The sequence below is a fragment of the Mirounga leonina genome, unplaced genomic scaffold (assembly GCF_011800145.1).
Source record: "Mirounga leonina isolate KUSES-001 unplaced genomic scaffold, KU_Mleo_1.0 Mir_154, whole genome shotgun sequence".
In the NCBI taxonomy this organism is placed as follows: Eukaryota; Metazoa; Chordata; class Mammalia; order Carnivora; family Phocidae; genus Mirounga; species Mirounga leonina.
Window position 1 is genome coordinate 31728643 of NW_023270389.1, and position 23346 is coordinate 31751988.

The 23346-nt window shown below is 34.3% G+C and overlaps 1 protein-coding gene across 1 annotated transcript in view; it reads left to right on the top strand.

Annotated features, from left to right (window-relative positions):
* The window catches only part of LOC118014243 (DENN domain-containing protein 1B), a 206596-nt gene extending 184056 nt beyond the window's left edge, over window positions 1-22540 (top strand). The window contains exons 15-16 of the mRNA XM_035010393.1: window positions 171-272; window positions 22162-22540. Of these exons, the coding sequence (XP_034866284.1) occupies window positions 171-272; window positions 22162-22263 (204 nt within the window). The 3' untranslated portion in view covers window positions 22264-22540. The remainder of the gene's footprint in view (window positions 1-170; window positions 273-22161) is intronic.
* The last annotated feature ends 806 nt before the right edge of the window (window positions 22541-23346 follow it).

The following is a 23346-nucleotide window of genomic DNA, read 5'->3' on the forward strand; positions in this document are numbered from 1 at the left end:
CTGAAATCCAGCTATTTTGTCTAAGAGTCTGTTTGACTCCTTTTAGACTTTTAGCACCTTGAAGTTGATTCTGTCTTATACTTCCTCCGTGACCCTCCATGTGCCTTTTTAGAGAGACTGTTTCTCTCTGACTTTCTACTGACACCCTAAAAATCTTTATTTCTGTCTAGGGTGAGCCCATCACTTTCTGTGAGGAGAGTTTTGTAAAGCACCGCTCAAGTCTGATGAAACAGTTCTTGGAAACTGCAGTTAACCTCCAACTTTTCAAGCAGGTAAGAATGGACCTCCACATTTCCTTCTGTAACAGATTACAGAAATGTAACAGAAATGCATAACACATTTTTATCACTTTTATCAAAAGTATGTCAAAACCCTGAGTAATGTCTGTTTTAGAATTACAAGAAAGTTTTCTTTCTTTTGTAACTCTATAGTTATCTATGGAATGGCACTCCAGAAAATTATGTAAAAGTAACTTTGTTATTAAAAAATTCGCCATTGAAAGTGCTAGTCTGAGGAAGAGTATTCATTCATACAGTTATGAAACCAACATGATTAGTTTCATGTAAGACATCTAGGAGTTAGTTTGGTATGATTGGTAATAGTTAAGCAAACTATTTTTTGTAGGACAGTCCTACTGTAATCCAGTTTATAAAAACAGATGTCATAATTATACATTTAAAATTCAGAAAAAAATTGATAGTCATACTGTGTATCTTAATTTTGGGCTCAGAATATGTAAATGCCATTTCAAAAAGCAGGTATCTTAACATCAGAATTCAGAATGTTTAGAGTACTAGTTCTTTCATTCCAGTGTGTGATCATAGCAAGTCTCTTAATTCAGGGTTATCTTAGTTTCTGTTTATGTAATTTAAATTAAGTTCTAAACATTTTCTTTTCTTATTCCACATGATAATTTAAATGTAAAGTTACTTATGTGAATTCAACACTTAATGAAGACCTACAATGGGCCATAAACTGCTCAGGGCCCAGATACAAATATGAATAAAAAATTCAGTAATGCCCTTGAGAAGCTGAAAATCTAATAGAATCCTTTGGGCCATTCGGAGAAAAGATACCATGTAACATACTTGAGATAAGCTTAAAGATTTTTTTTTTTTTTTTTTATTCATTCGAGACACAGAGATACAGAGAGAGAGAGAGAGAGAGCATGAGCTGGGGGAGAGGCAGAGGGAGGAGGAGAAGCAGGCTCCCGGCCAATCAGGGAGCCCGATGCGGGGCTCGATCCCAGGACTCTGGGACCATGACCTGAGCCAAAGGCAGATGCCTAACCATCTGAGCCACCCAGGCGCCCTGAGATAAGCTTTAAATTAAACAAGTCATTTAATTTGATGGTGATAAAACCAATACTATTATCTATATTCTGAGGAACTTCTAAAAAATAATTAGAAAATACTCTGGCGGGGGGTGGGGGGCTATAACTGCCTTCTAATATGTGAAGGTTTACCTCAAAGAAAGAGTTAGATTCATCCAACACCTAGAAGAAGCAGAATCAGGTTTGATAGGTTTCAGGGTCCAAGATGTTTTGTGAATTTCTAAAGATGGAATGGGTTACTTTTAGTGCTCTGTCTCTGGAGGGCTCCAATATTAGACTGATTGCTTCCTAAGGTTGTATGAGGATCATGGGATGGTTTTTATAAATGCTGACGTATACAGCATGGTGTGGTCCTACTAGTCTTCTAGTGCATGCTTGTTGAGTTAAATCACAGTACCTTTTCGGATTTTTATCTGTCAAGGAGAGATAGTACTACTACCCATTGTCAAAACTGAATTGTGAAGATCAGATTATATGGGGGTTAAGAATTGAATGGGTAGGTAGAATATCTAATTTATTGCTTAACCTTTGACCATGAGAATGTAACTAAAGGCTTTTCATTAGATGTAATTAAGACACAGTAATTTATATACTTACAAAATGCTTGTATTTTTTAGGAATCAGATAGAATTGGGTTAAATCTTGGCTTTATCACTTAATAGCTGTTTGTTCATAAGTATCTGTTTATTTTTCTTTAAAATAGAAATACCACCTAACAGGGTTGTGGTAAAGTTTATGTGAATTAATACATGTATACCTCAGCACAGTGCACAACACTTTGTAGAAGCTTACTAGATTTTAGTGTCTGCCTCATTTTAGAGCAATTATATTAATAGAATACAAATCTATGCAGGATTTTTTAAAAATAAAACTCAGTCAAAAAGCTAAATGTAAAATATTAAAACGGTCAGTTAAAGTAGAACCCATTATATAGACAACTTAGATAGTTTTACATGCACCGATTGACCATATTCTCAAACTTGATATTATTTTATGACCCTTAAGAAATGATACTTGAAGATAGACCTGAAAGAATTTAAAAGATTCCTGTAAACAGTTTCACAAACTTCTAAAGATGAGTAAGTTCCAGAGATTCACTATACAACATAGTGCCTATAGTTAACTATTATCTTATTGTGTATTTAAAACTTGTTAAGAGGGCGGGCACCTGGGTGGCTCAGTCGTTAAGCGTCTGCCTTTGGCTCAGGTCATGAGCCCTGGGTCCTGAGGTCGAGCCCCGCATTGGGCTCCCTGCTCTGCGGAGAGCCTGCTTTTCCCTCTCCCACTCCCCCTATTCCCTCTCTCGCTGTGTTTCTCTCTGTCAAATAAATAAATAAAATCTTTATTAAAAAAATTAAGAGCGTATATCTCATGTCGGTTTTCTTAGCACAAACAAAAATACAAAGGGATGCAAGGAGGTGTTGGATATGTTTATTACCTTGATTGTGGTGATTATAGCAGAAGTGTATACATATGTCCAAACTTACCACATTATCTGCATTAGTTATGTGCAGTTTTTTGATTACCAATTACACTATGTTAAAGCTTGGGGGAAAAGGAGAAGAAAAACAAAAATAAGAATCAGTTAGTAAAAAATTATCAGCAGATGAAGCCTCAAAGATACTATTGCTCTTTCTGAAAGAATATAAAAATATTTATTAGGTAAAAATGATTACTATTCATTATTATGAATTTGTGATCCATTATAGGTCAAGAACACCTCAGGTTCTCTCTTTATTCAGCAATGCTTATGCATCAAAATTGAGATCCAGCAGAGCAATGTATAATTTTAAGTTAAGAGTTAATTATTTCTTTTTTTTTCCTTTCCTTTTCTTTCTGTTATTTCTTTTTTTTTTTTTTTTTCTGATAATATGGCAAGAAGGATTCAGAGCTAACTTATGTACTGAAACAACTTTAAATGCAGTATTTAAAAAACTTTTTTGTGGTGGGGACACAGGAGACAAAGCCCAGTGCTTACTTCCCAAGTTGAGAAGTGTATTAGGAGACCCTACTCCCACAAATGTGGGATGACTTAGTGTAAAAGTAAACAAGAAATAAGGTTGCTCCTTCCCTTAACTCATCTCCTGGTGATTGTACCTCTGAAGCACTGGTACTGCGTGGAGGGGAGGAAAAAGTGCTGCTGAGAAGTAAACACACCACCCTGTTACAGGAATTTGAAGCCTGAATTAATAATTTCAGATTTGGTCTGACGCAACTCAAGCCAAGTTTAAAGTGATCCTAAATTGTTAGCACTGTCAGGCCCTAGGCAGAGGTAAACATACATCTTCTCTTGAGGAATCCAGGCACCAAAGAATTCTCCCAGCTATAATTCCAAGAAAAATTTCACTGCTAGAAATTATTAAACATACAAGGAAACAAATCATGAATGAGAATTAGCAGAAACAGCAGACAAAAATTGACTTGGAAAGACTTTAATTATTGGAATTATCAAAAATAGAACATAAAATAGCTATGCTTAAGATGTTCAAAGAAATAGAAGGTAAGCTTTAAAAGTGTTCAGGATATAAAAACATTCAAGAAGTGGAACCAATTTTAAGAATGTAGCAAATATAATTCTGGTAGGAAACATGTAATTGAAATGAAAGGAAATTGATGGGTTTAACAGCAGATCAGATCTAACTGAAGAGAGATTTGCTAAATTGGAAGATATATCTGAAAAAGAAATTAGCCAGAGATAATGCAGAGAAATGAAGAAATAGAGAATATAAGAGAGGTTAATAGACATGTAGGGTAGAGTTGAAAATGTCTAAAGCCATCTAATCAATTCTAAAAGGAGAGGACAGAAAATGGAGAAGAGGTAGTAGTTGAAAGGACAATGCCAGAACCAATAAAATACAACACTTTATAAATTTAAGAAGTCCAACGTATCCAAACTGAATAAATAAAAAGAAATCTATAGCCACACCATATATTCAGCTCTAAAGCATTAAATAATAAGGGGAAATTTTAAAAACAACAAGAGGGGCAAGAAAGATTACCTTCAAAGGAGCAGTATACGGACAGCTGGCTTCATATCAGCAATCCAGAAGATACTGCCATATCTTCAGTGTGCTGAGAAAAAATGTCTAGACTCTTACGGCAACTAAAAGACACCCTCAGGGCGCCTGGGTGGCTCAACTGGTTAAGTGTCTGCCTTCGCCTCAGGTCATGATCCCAGCGTTCTGGGATCGAGCCCTGCATCGGGCTCAGTGCTCAGCCAGGAGTCTGCTTCTCCCTCTCCCTCTCCCTCTCCTTCTCCCTCTGCCTGCTTGTCTGCCTACTTGTGATCTCTCTCTCTCTCTCTGTCAAATAAATAAATAAAATCTTAAAAAAAAGACATCCTCATTATAAGAGTGATATAAAAACATTTCCCCCCAAAAAACTGAGTTTGCCCCTTGTATTGGCTTTATTGATGTGTCTACTTGGTTAGGATAAAATCCCCAGTTACTTAATCAAATGCTCCTCTCAGTGAAGGTGTTTTTACATGTACAATTAAAACTTCTAATCATTTGACTGTAGATAATCTAGGTAAGCCTGTCTGAGTCAGGTGGAAGGCCTTAAACTCAGAACTGAGGTTTCCCTGGGAGAGAGAAGAAATTCTATCCATGGATGACAGCTTTGGCCTCTGCCTATGGATTCAGCCTGCTCATAATTTTTCCTTCCTGTTACCTCTCCTATGAATTTCAGACTGGCTTTGCTAGCCCCCTAATCATGTAAACCAATTCCTTGTAGTAAATCTCGTGTATGTGTGTATGTGTGTGTGTGTGTGTGTGTCTACCTATCTATCAAATCTCCTACTGGTTCTGCTTCTTGGTTGAACCCTGACTACTACACCAATAGCAGAAAGAAATCCTTACGGGAGTACTTTAAGAAAGTACTTCAGGGAGAAAGAAAGTTTTCTCAGATCCAAGACGGAAGGTCTGAGATGCAAGAAGGAAGAACAAAATAAATGGTAAATATATAGATTTGTGTAACATAGGCGAGTTCTTCCACACATTCAAGAATGAAATGGTTCTAATTCAAATTCCAAAAAATTCCTGTTTTGATAATGGAAAAAAGGAGATACTCTTCAATTTGTTTCATACAGCTAAGATCATCTTGGTTCCAGATCCTAAAAGAGCATGAGAGAAGAACATTATAGGCCAGCCTCACTCATAATCATAGATGCAAAAATTTAAACAAAATATTTGCAACCAATTCTAGCAATATATAAAAAGGATACTACTTTATGAGCAGGTTGCATTTATTCCAGAAATTAAATGACAGTTGCATATTAGGAAATCTATGAATGTAATTCACTACATTAGCTGATTATATGAGAAAAATCATTAGAGCATCTCAACAGATGCAGAAATTTTTCAAAAAATTCATGATAAAAACTAAAAAAAGGCATAATTAAAGATATTTTCATTAAACATCATACTTAATATTGAAACACTGAAGATTTCCCTCTGAAAAAGGTGTTACCTATTACCATTGAAAATCCTAACGCATATAATTTAGCTAAAAAAAAAAAAAAGATTTAGAAAGAAGACACCAAACTGACTTATTTTTATTACTTTTAGGAGAGAGACAAGTTTCTTAAGACATGAAGGAAAAGCTTAAATAAATTTGACTTTATTGGAATTAAGAACTTTTGGTTATTAAAAGATACCATGTTTGTAATACATATGAACCACCCAGGGATTTAGAATCTAGAATTAAAACCAAGCCAAAACAAAACAAAAGAAACTCCTACATGTCTGTAAGAAGCCTATCCATCCAATAGAATTGTGCAAAAGACTTGAATTAGCATATGCAAATGAAGAAGCCTGAAAAATAAAAGTATGCAGAGTACTCAACCTCATTTGTGGTCAGAGAACATAAAATTTAAAAAATACAATGAAATATCACCTCATACTCACCAGATTGGCTGAATTTTAAAAACCTGAAAATCTCAAAATTTGGCAAAAGGTATGGAGCAAGGGGCCAAGTTTTAACTGTTCATGGGAGTGTAAATTTGCACAAATTGTTTAGAAAACACTTTGGCACTAGCATTGAAAGTTAAACATGCAAATTTCTTATGAATTCCACTCTTAAGTTGTGCACCAAAAATCATTTACTAACACTGCTCGTAAAAGTAAAATACTGGCAGTAATCTTAGATGTTCATCAGTATTAAAATGAGCAAATGGTTATATTCATACAGTAGAACATTATACAGCAGGGAAATAAATAAGCTGCAGCAAAACTAAATATGAATGAATTAAATGAACAAATCACTGAAGAATTACTATGATGCGTCCTTCTATGTCATGTTTAACAAAAAAAATTAAATAATATATGATTTAGGGAAACATTTGTGTGGTAAAACTATAAAGGCAGGCAAGGAAAGAATAAGCTGAAAGGATTATGGTCTTTTCTGTGGAGAGAGAGGGGCACTCAAGGAGGGACCTTCTAAGGAAGGGAATGTTCTGGTAGTTTGCTTTATCATTATTATTTAAACTTAATTATTTAAGTTACTATTATTTGAATTATTTAAGTACTATATAAAAACATCTTGTTTATTGTTCCTGTATCAGCCTATAACAGGCTGTTTTCATTGACAGTGGACTTCTTAACCTCTTGAGGCCTCAGTTTCTGCATCTGTACGATGAGTTAGACTGGCAGGTCACTAAGTTTGAGATACCTTTCGGCTCTAACATTCCATGATATTATGAAATAAACATAGCTTAGACGGATGATAGTAGGTTCCATTTGGATAAATTCCTCTTTAGATAATGGATTTGGAAGGATTCCCAGAAACAGCTTCTTAAATCCACAACCCTGACATCACCATATTTCTTTAGCTAGCAGCTTTATGAAGATTTAAGCTATTATTTTTAGGACTCTTACCTTTATTTCATATTATGCTAACACAATAAAGGAAATTATTTTCTTGTGTATATTATTTTTTATTAAGGCCACTGGAAGTAAAGTTTCTTCTGCTCATTTTATTACACACTTTTCCTGGCTAAGGACAATGACTGAGTTCATTGTGTTGATTCAAGAGCCTAGTCTAGAACTACAAACTTATGGGATCTCCATGAATATAGGCCCTCCTTTAGCTGGCAACTGAGATTTCTATTAAGAAATGTGTATGACAAGTAAGGAGTTCAAGTATAGATACAGATTCAAATTGGAAAAGCCTTTTTTACTATTCTTCCAAAACCCTTTCCTACCTGTCATAAAATAATACAAATGTGTCTAAGAAAAACTTTTCCATCCAACAAGTGTCCCTCGTGGTGGAAGAGAACACATGTTTTTAAAAAGAATGGGAATGTGGCTGTAAGAGCCCACTGAAAAGCACAACATTTAATGAAGCCATTTGTATTTTTCAGAAACATTCATGCATGTCATGCATTCTATACCACAGTATAGCTGTGTTATTTTAAAATGAAAACATTTTAAATAAATTACTGGTTAGATTACCTTTTTCCTCCCTTCGTCTTCAAGTAAAATTAAGCTTTCAGTTAAATACACTGTATGCATCCTTTGACTTTGAGTTCCTGGTCTCACCATCACGTGTCCCTAATGGCATGCCTGCCCCGTTGTTAAAAGCATTGGCTCTGGAATGCTCTGGAATCCAACAGACCTGGGTTTGTATCCTGTTAGGCCACTTAGAGTAGCACACGTTGTGAGGTGCTTGGTCTCTCTCTGGGCTTTGAATCCTTGCACAGTTTCTTAATCTAATGCAATACCCAAAAACACTGAATATCCCTTCAAATACACCTTGCACAAAGTAAGGTTTTATATATGCTGTCCCATGAAACCAGTATTAATCTGCTCTCTGTCATTCTTCCATAGCTTGCTCAAATGTCAGCCCTGTCCCCACCAACCTTCACCCTGACATCCTCTCTGTTCCCTTAGAGCTTTGTCCGTACCTGAGTTACAGCATTTAGTCTGTGTTATTATAATTGACCTCTTCGTTATGTCTTCCTTCACCTCTCTAAAACCTCCCCTGATTTTCCTCCCACTCACTAAATCTGCACTCCTTTCTCTGTGCCTATACTACTTTGAAAACATTTTATTTGTTTATTCACTTTAACAGTTATGTACTGAGCATTTGTTTTTTTGTCAGGCAATGCTACTTCAAGCACTTGAGATTTAGAGCTGTGTAACATGCTTTCATGGAGTTGTTATTTCTAGTGAAGGGAATGGGTTAACAAACAACAAAGATAAGAAAAATATCAGCAAGTGATTAAGTTCAGAGGGTATGAGATAATGACTGGATGGCGAATTTTACACCAGAGGTTCAGAAAAGGCATTACTGAAAAGGTGATACTTAAGCTAAATCTAAGAAGGGAATTAGTTTGGAAGGAAAATCATTTCAAGTAGAGGGAATTGCTATTGCAAAAACCCTAAAGGAGGGAAAGAACTTGGCATTTCCTAGCATCAGAATTAAATCAACTACGGGTAAGAAAGAAAGTTGTATTAGATGTGCTTAGAAGAGCAGAAAGGAGACAAGTCTTAATGGACTTTGAAGGCATAAGAGTTACGTTTTATTCTAAGTGAAGTAGTATGCTATTGGAAAGCTTTAGCTGGGGTATGACTGGATCTGATTTGTGTTTTATAAAGATTGCCCAGATTACGTTGTAATGGACAGAGAGGTAGAAAGAGTCCAGTTATGGATCTGTTTCAGTTGTGCAGGAGAGAGGAGATGGTGGCTTGGATGAGGAGGGTAGCAGAAAAGATGGTTTCGCAGAGCACAGTTTGGTTATGTTTGGGAGGTAGACTTGCCAATTCTTGCTGATGGGTTAGAGAGAGTAGAAGGAAATGCCAAATCAGTGATAATATGCCCATATCTATATTTGTATATTGGCACTTCTGATAATTCTCTTTTTAGTTTACATATTAATTTTCTGTATAGATTATGAGCTACTCCAGTACTGGGACCATATATGATTCAACTCCATAGACGTAGTTTCTTACGTAACGATCTTGTTGATGCCGGGTGCTAAGTGAAGTATTAGTAAAATTTCTCTGTGCAATATTTTATAATTACTACTTATAAAAAGTGATTTTGAATACTAAGATATTTACATACTACAGTGATTAACAGCCATAAATTATATATAAAGACTAAGATTAGGGAGATGGATTTCAGTTTCATGAAAGTAAACTTTTCATTATGACCAAAGAATACAATAACAAGCGTACATCCAATAAATAATATATAAATAACATTAGGGTAAAAGTCCCCAAGATCAATCCATTTCTAATGAATCACTATTTTATTTTATAAATATGCCACCAATTACATCAAGTTTTCATTATTTAAGGAACATACTTTTGTGGCTATAAGTAGAAAATTCTCATGTCAGTTCATTAAGAAATTTGAATTAAAATTCATTTAAAAATTCTTTGATGGACTTTGGATAACTGTTGTGTCCAACACAACTACTGTTGTGAGAGAATACCTGAAAATTTATGATTTAATAAAATATATCCTGTGCAGTTTTGGATGGGGGAGGGTGTTCATGCTCAACTAACCTTCAGAATTACTGTGAAGATGAACTACCATGATACATAAGGAAAACTCAGTGGCTATGATATAGAATGATATTTCTTTTTCTAAAAGCATCTGACAAAGTGCCATATCAAAGATTAATAAATATATTACAGTCTCGGAATATGAAGCAAAATAAGGTGATGTTTAAAGAGCTGATTTGGGCCCATAAAAACAACTTTCTGATATACTCGGTACTTGATTTCAGATCCTAATTTATAACATATATTTCAAAATGCATTGCATAATAATTCTAAAAACTTAAATTAGAAATTTATCTATTATATAATAATAAAACATTATAGGTGGTAATGTAGTTATCTGTTTATTCAATAAGCATTTATATGGTAAGTACTATTTGAATGTCTACTTTCTATGTGATGATTAGTGTTTTCGTATTTATCATAGATTTTTAAACAATTGATATATTTCCCTAAGATACTGTACACAGAAAAATTGTAACTTTATGGTGGAGAAACCCAACAGACACCACCTTAACCAGGTGATCAAGGTTAATATCACCAGTAGTAGTAACATAAAGTGACACCATTTACTCCCTGATGAGATTCACTGAGGGCACAATCACCCCCGGGGTGTTCTTGCCAAAATACGTAACCTCCATCTGATGATGAGACTACATCAGACAAGCCCACATTGAGGGGCATTATACAATATGACTGAGCAGTGCTCTCCAAAGGGCAAAAAATGTTTACGAAGGGCAGAGAAAGACTGATGAACTACAAATGGAAAAGACTGGATTAGATCTTGGAATAAAAATAAGACATTAGTAGAAAAACCAATGTAACCTGAATATAGTCTGTAGATTATTTAATGGTACTATAACTATGTTAATTTCTTGCTTTTGATTAAATGTACCATGGTTATGTAAGATGTTATCATTAGGGGAAGTTGGATGAAGGTTATGTGGGAACTCTCCATTCTGTTTTTGCAACATTCCCAAAAATCTAAAATTATTTCAAAATAAAAAGTTTAAACAGATTCTAAAACAAACAAACAAACAAACAAAAAAAAACAATAGGACATTCACATTAAGGTATCTTGATGTCTACTTAATAGAGTCTCTTTCATGCCACTATTACTGTCCTTTGTGTTATGGTTTCTCCTGAGGCGATAGCTCTTGTTAGACGTGTAATGAAGATGAAAAGAATCCTTGCCCTGATCCTCTTCAATGTACCTTTCTTGTATACTTATTTCTCTTTCTGTGATATATTTTTTTACCTTTTTTCCCGTCCTTTTTCTCTGGGCTGTTCCTTTAGTGTCCTTTACAGTTACACTTGCCTTCTACCTGTCCTCTAAATGTTACAGTCCTCTAGGCTTTATCCTTAGACCTCTACTTCTCTAACTCCTATATCTCACTGGTGGTTCTTATGTAAGACCACACTGCATTAATTACCTATATATGATAAGTCCCCAGTACATCTTTATCATAGACCCATATAAACGTAAATGCCTGTGTGTTTGCACAGTAAGTGTATATCTTTGTGTACACCCCCATACAGACAAGTACATGACCCTTACACATACCTGCATTTGTACAGATACACACATACTGGACCCTCCTCCTGCATTCCTTCTTTTGGGAACTAGTGCTACCCTGTTCCCCAAACCAGAAAATGAAGAGTCCTCTCTTTCCATGTTATTACTGCTGACCTTTCTTGCATCCAGTTTCCAGTTGTTTACTATGTTCTGCTGATTCTGCTTTCTAAATATTACTTAGATTATCTATTTTATCCTCTTCAATTTCAGTGTCAGTGACTTATGTTGGATAGCTGGTTTTAGCTCGCTCTAAGCCATCCTCCATTCTACTTTTTTTTTTTTTTTTGCATTCTACTTTAAGGTTGTTCTTTCTGAAAAGCAAATCTTATATTTTTCCTATTATATTTCGAATGAAGTTCAAACCCTTAGAATGGCACACAAAATCCTTCATCTTATGGCTTCTCTCTCTCTGATCTTTTCTCTAATACTTCTCCAGATACCATTGCTATAGCCATTCTGAACAATTTGCTGTTAGGTCTCTGAAAATAGTTTCATGTCTCTGTGAATAGCCCACATTCAGGGGCATTCTACCATAGGACTGAGCAGTACTCTCCAAAAGTGTCTAGATCACCAGAGGGAAAGTGAAAGACTGATGAACCACATATGGAAAAGATTGGGTTCGATCCTGGAATAAAACGAGACATTAGTAGAAGAACTGGTGTAACCTGGATAGTCTGTAGATTATTTAATAGTGCTGTATCTATGTTAATTTCTTGCTTTTGATGAGCATACATACCAAAAAAATAACTTGGGTTATAATAAATTCTTATTAACAAATAGTGAGAGAGTCAAAGACAGTAATGATGAAGTAATAAAAATAACATTTATTAAACATTGATTTATGAACTTGGATTGTAATCCAGGTTGATTTGTCTGACTCTTTCTTGAGTTGTATGCTCTGTAAAGACAAGGATCATTTTTTAAAACTGTTTTTTTTTTTTTAAAGATTTTATTTATTTGACAGAGAGATAGTGAGAGCAGGAACACAAGCAGGGGGAGTGGGAGAGGGAGAAGCAGGCTTCCCGCCGAACAGGGAGCCCGATGCGGGGCTCGATCCCAGGACCCTGGGATCATGACCTGAGCCGAAGGCAGACGCTTAACGACTGAGCCACCCAGGCGCCCCTTAAAACTGTTTTGTATCCTAATATGTAATACATGATAGACACTTAGTATTGTCAAATACATAAATCAAATAAAAACTGCTGAGTGACTCATTATAAGGAATAGATATAAAAATGTCTTGACAAATTTTGATAGAAGAGCTTATAAAATTGATTATAATGAAGCTCACTTAGGAATAATCCAAAACTTGTAGGAGTCAAGTGTTACTGTGTTTTAAATGGAGTGGTGTTTATAACTTAAACCTGGAGTCATATAGTGGTGTAAGATGTAGAGTGAAAATTCAGTGACATCCTGAGCATTCTCTATATTTTGTGCTATGACCCACTTTCTTTGATTTAATAAGATGTTGAATAAAAGGAGCGAGTCAAAAGCCATATGTCTTCCTTTTATGTTAGCTAGAGATTTTGGAAGATTTTAGAAAGGTTTTAACGTAAATAATAAAATCCTATGAATTTCTACATTATCCTATTAATCTTTTTTTAAAAGAAGCATGATAGTTACTTATGTATGGTATGTAATCTATAGCTAAGATCAGCACATGCCTTACTACACTAAATATTCAACAGGTTTGGAGTATTAGGAAATATTTGATATATGAATCATTAGGAGGTGGTAATTGTATCAAGCACTGATTTTATAACATGAAAAAATAATAAAAATAAAATGTGACATAGGGAAGATCTGGAGACTTAACTGGCAGAAGGAAGGAATGCACAAGGAGAGATAGCTTATCAGGACAAGGAATATAGATTTTTCAGCATCCTTTGTTCTCTTACTTCAATTAGTATTTTATTTTTTTAATTTTTTAAAGATTTTATTTATTTGAGAGAGAGGGCACTGGTGTGGGGAGGCAGAGGGAGATGGAGAAGTAGACTGCCTGCTGAGCAGGGAGCTCCCGGGGCTCGATCCCAGGACTCTGAGATCCTGATATGAGTCCTGATGTGAGTCGAAGGCAGACGCTTAACCTACTGAGCCACCCAGGTGTCCCACTTCAATTATTATTTTAAATAGTGTTTCTCTATGTGGGGTCTTACACCATCTGCATCAGATTTATCTAAAAAGTCTATTAAAAATGGATATTCTTGAGTCTCACCTTCAAAATTTCTGATTCAAGATGCCTGGATTAAAACCCAGGAATCTACATTATTAATGAAATACATAACAATATACACACTAAAGTTGTAGAAATATTCATCTAGGTATTCTTTATTCATTCTTTCAATTCAACAGTATAATTTGAGTGTCTACTTATGTATGAGGCAGTGTTCTGGATGCTGGGATATATTAGAGAACAAAGCAAAAAAGAATATCTGACTTTGTGAATCTTTTATTTCTAGTGTGAAGGGGACAGATAATAGATAAATTATGTAGAATGTTCAAAGATGATAAGTACTATAGAAAAGTAAATAGAATGGGAAAGGGGGCTACCTGGGGGTTAGGAGGGAATTTAAGATAGTATAGTGACCGTGTGCATTTCACAGAATATGTGGCATTTAAACAACTTCCTGTAGGGTAGTCAAATATAGAAGCAGAGAGGAAGATTTGGAAGGCTATTGCTATAATCTTGGTGAGAAGTGATAGCATTTTAGGAACTGGCTTGTGGAAGATAGGATAATAGCTGATCAGGTTATGGATCCATTTTGAAGATAAAGTCAGTGGATATTATGAAAGATTTAGTACGAAGTGTGAGAGAAAGAAGAATGACAGATGTTTTCATGATTTTTTATCCAAGAAACTGGTAGGATGTAGCTGTCATTCTATTGAAAGGGGGAAGATTATGGGCAAGAAATATTTTGGTGAGAGGAATTCAGTTTTGAACATGTTAAGTTTGAGGTGTCTATTAGATATCCAACTAGGATATTGGTTAGCAAATGGATAAATGAGGCAGAGGAGAAAATTAGAATGCAAATAGAAAGTTGGGAGTCATCAGCATAGGGATAGGATTTAAAGCCATTAGACTGGAAGACAAGTGAGATTATCAAAGGAGTGGCTCTACAGAAAAATGGCAAGAGGCCCAGGAACTGGAAAATAGCAGGAGGCGATGGTGAAGGAGGCCAAGAGTGAGTGACCAGTGAGGTCGGAGAGAGTTCAAAACAGTAAGGTATCTTCACAGCCTAGTAGGGAAAGAATACCAAAGAGGAAGGGTCAACACTGTCAAAGTCTCGTGACAAGTTAATTAAAATAAAGACCTGAAACTGACTGCTGAATTTAGTAAAGTGGAGATCTGATGACATCAGCAAGAGCAAGCTTGCTGAAATGGTGAGGCAGAAATTGTGGTTGAAGCATGGGAGAAGAGGAAGTGGAGACCAAAGTCCTGACAGCTCTTTTGTGTTTTACTGTAAAGAGCAATGCAGAAATGGACATAGGTAGAGAAGTAAAAAGGGTCAAGAAAAGAAATAACATGTGTGTAGGCTGGTGGGAAGATCTAGTAGAGAAAGAAAGCTATATGCAGGAAAAAGGAAGAAAAATTGTTAGCGGAGTTGGTCTTTGTGCGGAGCACAGTTACTTCATGCATCACAAGGGAGAAAGCAGAAGCATGGGAAGAGGAGGTAAAGGAGCTGAATAAATGGGATGCTTAGAATTTGCAGAATTTTTCTTTTAATGACTTCAGGTTTTTTTTTTCCCCCTTCAGTGAAGTTAAGAAGCAAGGTCATCAGCTAAGAAAAAATGGGGGAAGTGGTTGGATATTTATGGGAGAGTGAATGGACTAGAAAAAAAATAGAATTGCTTGGCATCATTCAGAGCACATTAGAGATGACAGATTATGACTTTAAAGTGAGAGTAGTCCTCATGACTGGCTGGGTTTTCTCTTGGCAACTGGAGCTTCCTACAGGCTCACTGATGATACGCTTGCTCCTGTATCAGGGTATTATTTATGCTGGTGGCTCCCTTTCCTGGAATCTGTTCTCCCACAAACTATGGGTCCTACTTCCTCACTGCTTTCAAGGCTTGACTCAGATGTCATCTTCTTCATGATATCTGCCCTGATCACACTCTTTCAAATTGGAAGTTCCTTGTCCAAACTGCCCAGTCTTCCTTATGCAATTCTCTCTTATTTTCTAACACTCATCACCTTCTAACATACTACATAATTTATTACATTTTTTTATTTCATGCTTCCACTCCCGTTCTCCCCCCCTAAATGTTTAAGCATCATGAAGGGTTTTTTTTTGTTATTGAATTAGAACTGACATACAGTATCATATTAGTTTCAGGTGTACAAGATAGAGATTCAATATTTTTATACATTATAAAATGATTATCACCCTGAGTCTAGTCACCATCTGTCACCATACAAAGTTACTACAATATTATTGACTATATTCCTTATGCTGTACTTTACATCCTTGTGACTTATTTATTTGATAATGGAAGTTTGTACTTAATCCCCTTCACCTATTTCACTGATGCTCCCACCACCTTTCCCCTCTGGCAACCACCAGTTTGCTCTCTGTATCTATATGAGTCTGTTTCTGTTTTGTTTTGTTTGTTCATTTGTTTTGTTTTTTTTAGATTCCACATATAAGTGAAATCCTACAACACTTGTCTTTCTCTAACTTATTTCACTTAGCATAATACCCTCTATGACTATTTATATTGTGGCAAATGGCCAGATTTCATATATTTTTTATGGCTGAGTAATAATAGTCCTGTGTGTGTGTGTGTGTGTGTGTGTGTGTGTGTGTGTACCACATCTTCTTTATCCATTCATCTGTCAGTGGACACTTAGATTGATGTCCTATCTTGGCTATTTTAAGTAATGCCACGGTGAATGTAGGGGTACATATATCTTTCTGAATTAATGTTTTCATTTTCTTTGGATAAATACCCAAAGTAAGTTGCTGAATAGTGTGGTGGTTCTATTGTTAATTTTTTTGGAGGAACCTCCATACTGTTAGTGGCTGCACCAATTTACATTCCACTAATAGCGCACAAGGATTTCCTTTTCTCCACATCTTCGCCAATACTTGTTATTTCTTTTTTTTTTTTTTTTTTGATAATAGCTATATTGACAGTCTGGAGGTGTTATCTCATTGTTTTGATTTGGATTTCCCTGATGATTTGTAATGTTGAACATCTTTTCATATGTCTATTGTCCATCTTGATGTCTTCTTTGGAAAATGTCTGTTCAGGTCCTCTGCCCATTTTTTAATTGAGCTATTTGGTTTTTTGTTATTCATTGTATGAGAACTTTATGTAATTTGGATATCAGCCCGTCATCTGTTACATCATTTGCAAGTCTCTTCTCCCATTCAGTAGGTTGCTTTTTCATTTTGTCGATGGTTTCCTTCACTTTGCCAAAGCTACTTAGTTTGATATAGTCTCACTTGTTTATTTTTGCTTTTGTTGCCCTTGTCTGAGGAGACATACGGGTTTATCTCAAGAAACAAGAAAAGTCTCAAACAGTCTAAGTTTAAAGGAACTAGAAAAAGAACAAAGTTAGTAGAAGGAGGGAAATAATAAAGATCAGAGAGGAAATAAATGAAAATAGAGACTTTAAAAAAACAATAGAAAAGATCAATGAAACTAAGACCTAGTTCTTTGAAAAGATAAATGAAATCAACAAACCTTTCGTTAAACTCATCAAGAAAAAAAGAGAGAGAGCCCTCAAAGGCTTGAATTTTTGTTCTGTTCATTTCTGTATTTCAGGCATCTAGAAAAGTATGTGGCATATAGTAAACATTTAATTAGATATTTATCAAATGATTGAATTAATTCATTAGTCTGGTTTAACAGACTTGATTTTGTTGCAGATTATTTAAGGACTATCTGTTGATATATCCCGGAGGATACTGTTGTTCCATTAATGTTGTTTTAGGTTATTAGTTCCAATAATAAGTCACATTGAATGGGCTTTTTATCCCTTCACAGTGTTTTCCTGGTCATTATACCATGGTAGTGTAATTTAGTATTCTTACAGTTTTATTTGCCTAGTATTTGAAATGGAATAAAAATAACAGTTTATTTCTATTCCTTCATATACTTAATTCTGTTGGTTTAGCTCTAAACTGACCTACCTGATGCCCATTTGTTATAGCAGTTTGTGTTTATATATATAGTGAGTAACTGAATGCCCTGCATTTAGCAGGTGTCTATAAATATCTGCTGACTTAATTTATTGTAACACTTTAGTGTAGTTTTCACTAACCTGTCAAGGTTTACTGAGCATTTATAAGAAGGAATATTTAAAGTCGACTACTTATATTTTTTAGCCCAAAGCATTATATAGAAAAGAAATTTTAAAGATCTGTTATAAATTAATATATTTTAAAAGTAATTTTTTACTGTATTTACATTTTTCCTTTAAATTGCTGAAGATTTCTGACTCATTAAAAAATGTATTTTTTCTCTATCTCTCAAGCCTTTATTAGATTAGTTATCTTATATTTATGCCAAGAAGAATTTCTAATAGGAGATAAATTTTGAGATATGTTAATTTTTCCTCCAGGCTGAAAAAGGAATCGGGGAGTCTCGATTTGTTTATTGTGTTGCCCCAGTGCCTCTGCTGCTTCGCTTCAGTAACAAGACTGTCATGTCAGCGCGAAGCCCAGCACTCCGTCTTCCCCTTCCCCAGCTTGATAAAGAATTGCACCACTCACCCTCTCTCCCCAGACAGTGTTTTTCATGAGCTCTTTTAAAGAGTCAAAATCTTTAAAAATCATATAAGACTCTTACAATTTAATTATTGTCATCCTCAGAGTTTTGATGGATTGATTGCAATTAGATATTTATATAACATATGTATATATCACTGATTAATAGCATAACTTGTTTTGGATTTTTAGATTAAATGCCACAAGTGCACTGACTGGTGAGGAATTAGAGAACTGTGAGAAGCATACAATTTATCTCTTAGAGGAAAGATACATAGTCTACTGGGCCATATATTTAAGTTTATTCTGTGAATCTGATCAGAACATATTCTTTATATTTTTTGGTAAAGAAGCTTACCACTAAGTCTATTCTTTATATTTTATTGAAATTTTTAAAACATTTATATTGTATTTGAAAATTGATGTGGTGAATGTTTATTTTTATTTAACAGTATTGCTTACTGAAGTCCATTTAAAACAACAGATAATTTCTTTAAATGGATTTAATTTCCTGTTAAGATGGTTATTTGAAGATAAAAATGCTTTGAAAACCTTAGCAATAACTATCAAAAAGGGGTGCCTGGGTGGCTCAGTCATTAAGCGTCTGCCTTCGGCTCAGGTCATGATCCCAGGGTCCTGGGATCGAGCCCCACATCGGGCTCCCTGCTTGGCGGGAAGCCTGCTTCTCCCTCTCCCACTTCCCCTGCTTGTGTTCCCTCTCTCGCTGTGTCTCTCTGTCAAATAAATAAGTAAAATCTTAAAAAAAAAAAAAAAAAAAAAAACTATCAAAAAGAGTAGAAGGAAGTAGCTTTATTGCTTAAAAACATTTCTCTTGTAACCTGTCACACTACTTTAGGATTGTGTCATAAGGATTAACAAAATTCAATTCTTGCAGGTATTGATAATTTGGAGGGAATAATATTAATGGTCTTGATAATTATACATATCCTTATTTAAATGACTTTTATTTATAATTTATAATAAAATTATGGACTCCATGCTATGGAACTATGTCTATGAATTTTTTTTGAAATTTCCAATTATGTTATTCATGTTTTGGTGTGATTATTTAGCATGTTTAGGTCCAGGTTTTAATTTTTACTTTTGGGATGAAAAGCAAAGTATTAAGATTTATGTAAAAAGCATCATCTTATACAAAAACAAGGAATCATGGATCACTACATCAAAAACTAATGATGTATGGTGATTAACATAACAAAATAAAATAAAATTTAAAAAAAAGCATCATCTTAATGCAAACTCTTAAATTCCTTTAAAAATCTACTTGCAACCTAATGTTTTGTTATATCTGTAGCCCTTTCATTGTTATTAACAGTGTTACTTGTCATTACTTGCAATTCCAAATTAATTCTTCTAAAACTTAGTCTTCCAATTACCTTAAGATATGTGTTTACTAAATTATGTGGGTAACTATTAATCAAGTGACAGGTTACAGCCCATTATAGTTATAGCTTTTCCAACAGATAATATTTTTTACTTCAAAATTATTTCTATGCAAAATAGCTAAAATGCTCTTACTTTTTTTTACTTACTATGAAATCCTCCAGAGTTACTAGAATGGAGTGACCATGACCCAACTCCACTTGGGAAAAAAGAAAAAAAGTGTTACTGGTTACTGAATCAAAACTAGAAAAAGGAATTTAGAGAACTGTTACCTTAAGCATATTTTTCTCCATTAATGCCACTTCTCAGCTTATCCCTGGGTATCTATATTTGTGTGTATGTGTATAGAATATGTGTCTGTGTGTGTGTATGTGCATACAATCCATCTTTTATTTTAAGAACAAACATTTTCATTAAGTATGCATGTGGATAAATGTCTGATTGTCACTGTGACAGGATTGTTTGCAAAGTCAGTTGATAACACATGGCATTTTACCAAGTGATTAATTTTTATTGGCTCAATTCACTAGTTCACAGTAACACAAAGTAGTTACTCATGCTCAAGAATGCATAATCAGTAAATAGTTTTGGGATTTATCTCTTTTTAGACATTGAACTATTCCACTCAAACTAAAATGGATGGATTATTTCTAGTAAACATAAAAATGAAAACCTTTTTAAAAGTCTTGTAGTCTTAATCTTTTAAAACAAATTAAGTCCTTTAAAAGGAGGTCTTAGTTTGCTTCATTTGTCAGTAATGTATTGCTTTAAATTTATCATTTTACTTCACCTTTTTTTCCTAAAATGATACTTAGTCCATCAAATTAGATCACTTTAGTTTGATTTATAATGCTATGTTGAAAATATATGAAAGTCAAATTTTGCAAGCATTTTAAACCACTTTATTTTTCAAATTAACCATTTATCATAAGTAGTAAAGATGCCAAGATTACATTATTACCTTTTATCTCAAGATACAGTGAAATAAATAATTCCATATACACACCTTTCACGTTGTTTCAGTATACTTCAGTCTTTCAGCAAACATTCATTTCAAACTGTATGTTAGGTATTTGCCAGGTATTAAAGATACATACATGAGAAAGACAGTGACTGTATACTCAGGAAACTCATAAATTGATAGAGATCGAAAAGGTGGTGATGGTGGGAAAAGGTGGACTTTAGTATTTAACATTTATTCTCCGCCTGCAATCTAGGTACTTCATGTTGTTTCAATTAACCTTCACAAAACGCCATAAGATATTTATTATTTTTCCCATTTTATAGAAGGGGAAACAGACTCAGAGACAGTAAGTTGCCCAAGATCATAAAGCTAATAAGTAACAGAGATGTGATACAAGCCTTTCATTCTCCAAACTCCTGTTGATATTTACTTACATTATCGGAAACATTTTTATTCCAAGCATAATGATGATATAAAAATTGGTAATCTATGGTCCCTACCCTCAAAAAGTTTTAATTTTTATGAGAGCAACTCATACTCTTTAAAAAAAAAAAAAAGGCATGACTGTACATCCTTTTAGGCTATGTCTATTTAAATCCATCTAACCACATTTTGGGTCAAAATTATTCTGTGATAATATAAAGGTAGTTAAACCACATTTTGAACAGGACTCTGTTGATTTCATTTGTTTCTTTCTTAATTTTGGTCTGTAAGAGATTCCTGTCTCAAAGTCATATAAAACTGATGTAATTTACTGCCATTAAATAATTAAGCATTAAATTGCTGCCTGAGGAATACTGTATTGCCCTATAGAACTCCTCTCAATTAGTTTTGTTCATTTAAATAGAAAACTTTTTTTTTAGAACTAGGACAGAGTGAGAATTGTTTAAAAATCAAGCTACTTTATTTTAATTTGGCTAATTTAAATTTTCCAGGGTAAAAAAAATTGTGACCAGGATTAATTCCAGCATGAAAATGAACATTTCATATTAATCTCCAAATCTTCAAGTCTACCTTTCATACATCATTTAAGTCTTTCTTATGTTACCCATTGTCTCTTATGCAAGGGAGCTTAAAGATACTTCACCTTCATTATGAATGGAGAAACCTCAAAACATTTATTATTTTTTTAAAGATTTTATTTATTTATTTGAGAGAGAGAATGAGAGAGAGAGCACATGAGAGGGGGGAGGGTCAGAGGGAGAAGCAGACTCCCCGCCGAGTAGGGAGTCTGATGGGGAACTCGATCCAGGGACTCCAGGATCATGACCTGAGCCGAAGGCAGTCGCCTAGCCACCCAGGCGCCCCAACCTCAAAACATTTATAACAATTTTTATAATCCAAAAGATACAAATTTCAGATGCCACAGATGACAGAATAGAAAGTAACCAAGTGCCAGTAAATCGTACATTCTTTTTCTTGTTAATGAAGTTAGAGTCTGCGCCATACATTTCTGATTTAACTAAAGAGCTGTTATTTTACCGAGCACCTGCTATTTTAATTGCTTGAGTTTTCTTGTCATGCATCTGTATATGTGTGTATATACATATATATGTGTAATTTATATTTATATAAGTATCTGATACTAATATTTTGCTATAAGTAAAATTAATTTTATGAAGAAAATGAAAATTAACATATTTGACACTTTTTAATTTCAGTTTATTGATGGTCGACTGGCAAAACTAAATGCAGGAAGGGGTTTCTCTGATGTGTTTGAAGAGGAAATCACTTCAGGTGGCTTTTGTGGAGGTAAAGACTAGCTCCAGTATGATTATCCATTTTCTGAGTAACAATTGTCTTGATTTTTACACTTGTATCTGATATAATCTACTTCATAAGGAACTTTTGCTCTTAAAAATATAATGTCTTAAATATATTTTTTTCATAAGAGCTGTGGTATTATTTTATTGTTCAAGGTGTTAAAAATGGTCTCATGAATTGGTAGTTGTTTGCTTGGATAATCTCTTAATATTAGTAGAAATAAATGTCACAGAAATGCAGTTAGCTTGTATCTTCCTGTCTTTCATCCTGGCTAGTATTGTCTGCTAAAAATAACCCACAGTGATGGCTACTACTAAGTAAGAATTAAAGAACTAAGATTATAGTTGAAATATTAGATTATAATATAATCTAAAAAAAAGATTTGAATACCACAGTGCTTTTACATTTTAAGTAAGTGTATTGTTATAGAAGTCTTTACCTTTTTTTTGCTTTGCAGAACATTGCAGCATGAGGAAAAGACTTTTCAGTTTACCATCCCATGTGCTTACACTTGTCACTGTAAAAAGTGCTCACTAAAAAAATGGAAGGCGTCGTATTATTTTGTATGTGTGAAACATAAGCTAGGTGATATCTAATTTTTATTTAATATAATGCACTTTAATATAATTAAACAATTACAGTGTTTCATATGTAAGTATTCAAACAATGTTACAATTACCTAGGCAGTTAATGACTTACGAGCTGGTACTTTGTACATGATTGCTCCAGTATATAGTCCTGACTCTGGCAGAGAATTTTGCTCGAGTCCTTGAAGTGTCACATTCATTCATTCAGCTGGTATTGTGGGAAGTGTCTACCTATGTACTAGGTACTGTTCCAGATACAGGGTGAACTAAACAAACAAAAATCTCTGGTGTGTTCATTTTCACCATGTATGATAATAATTCTTCTCTTTATCTGTAGGTTTAATTTGGGGAAAAGATGTCTTTAGTGTGCATGTGAACAAACAGTTCCTAGAATTGAGAAATAAAACATGAAAAGACAGTAATGAGTACACATCTACAAATTTCCCCAAATTTAATTTTATTCTTAAATAAGATGTATTTTTTGCACCGTAGAAA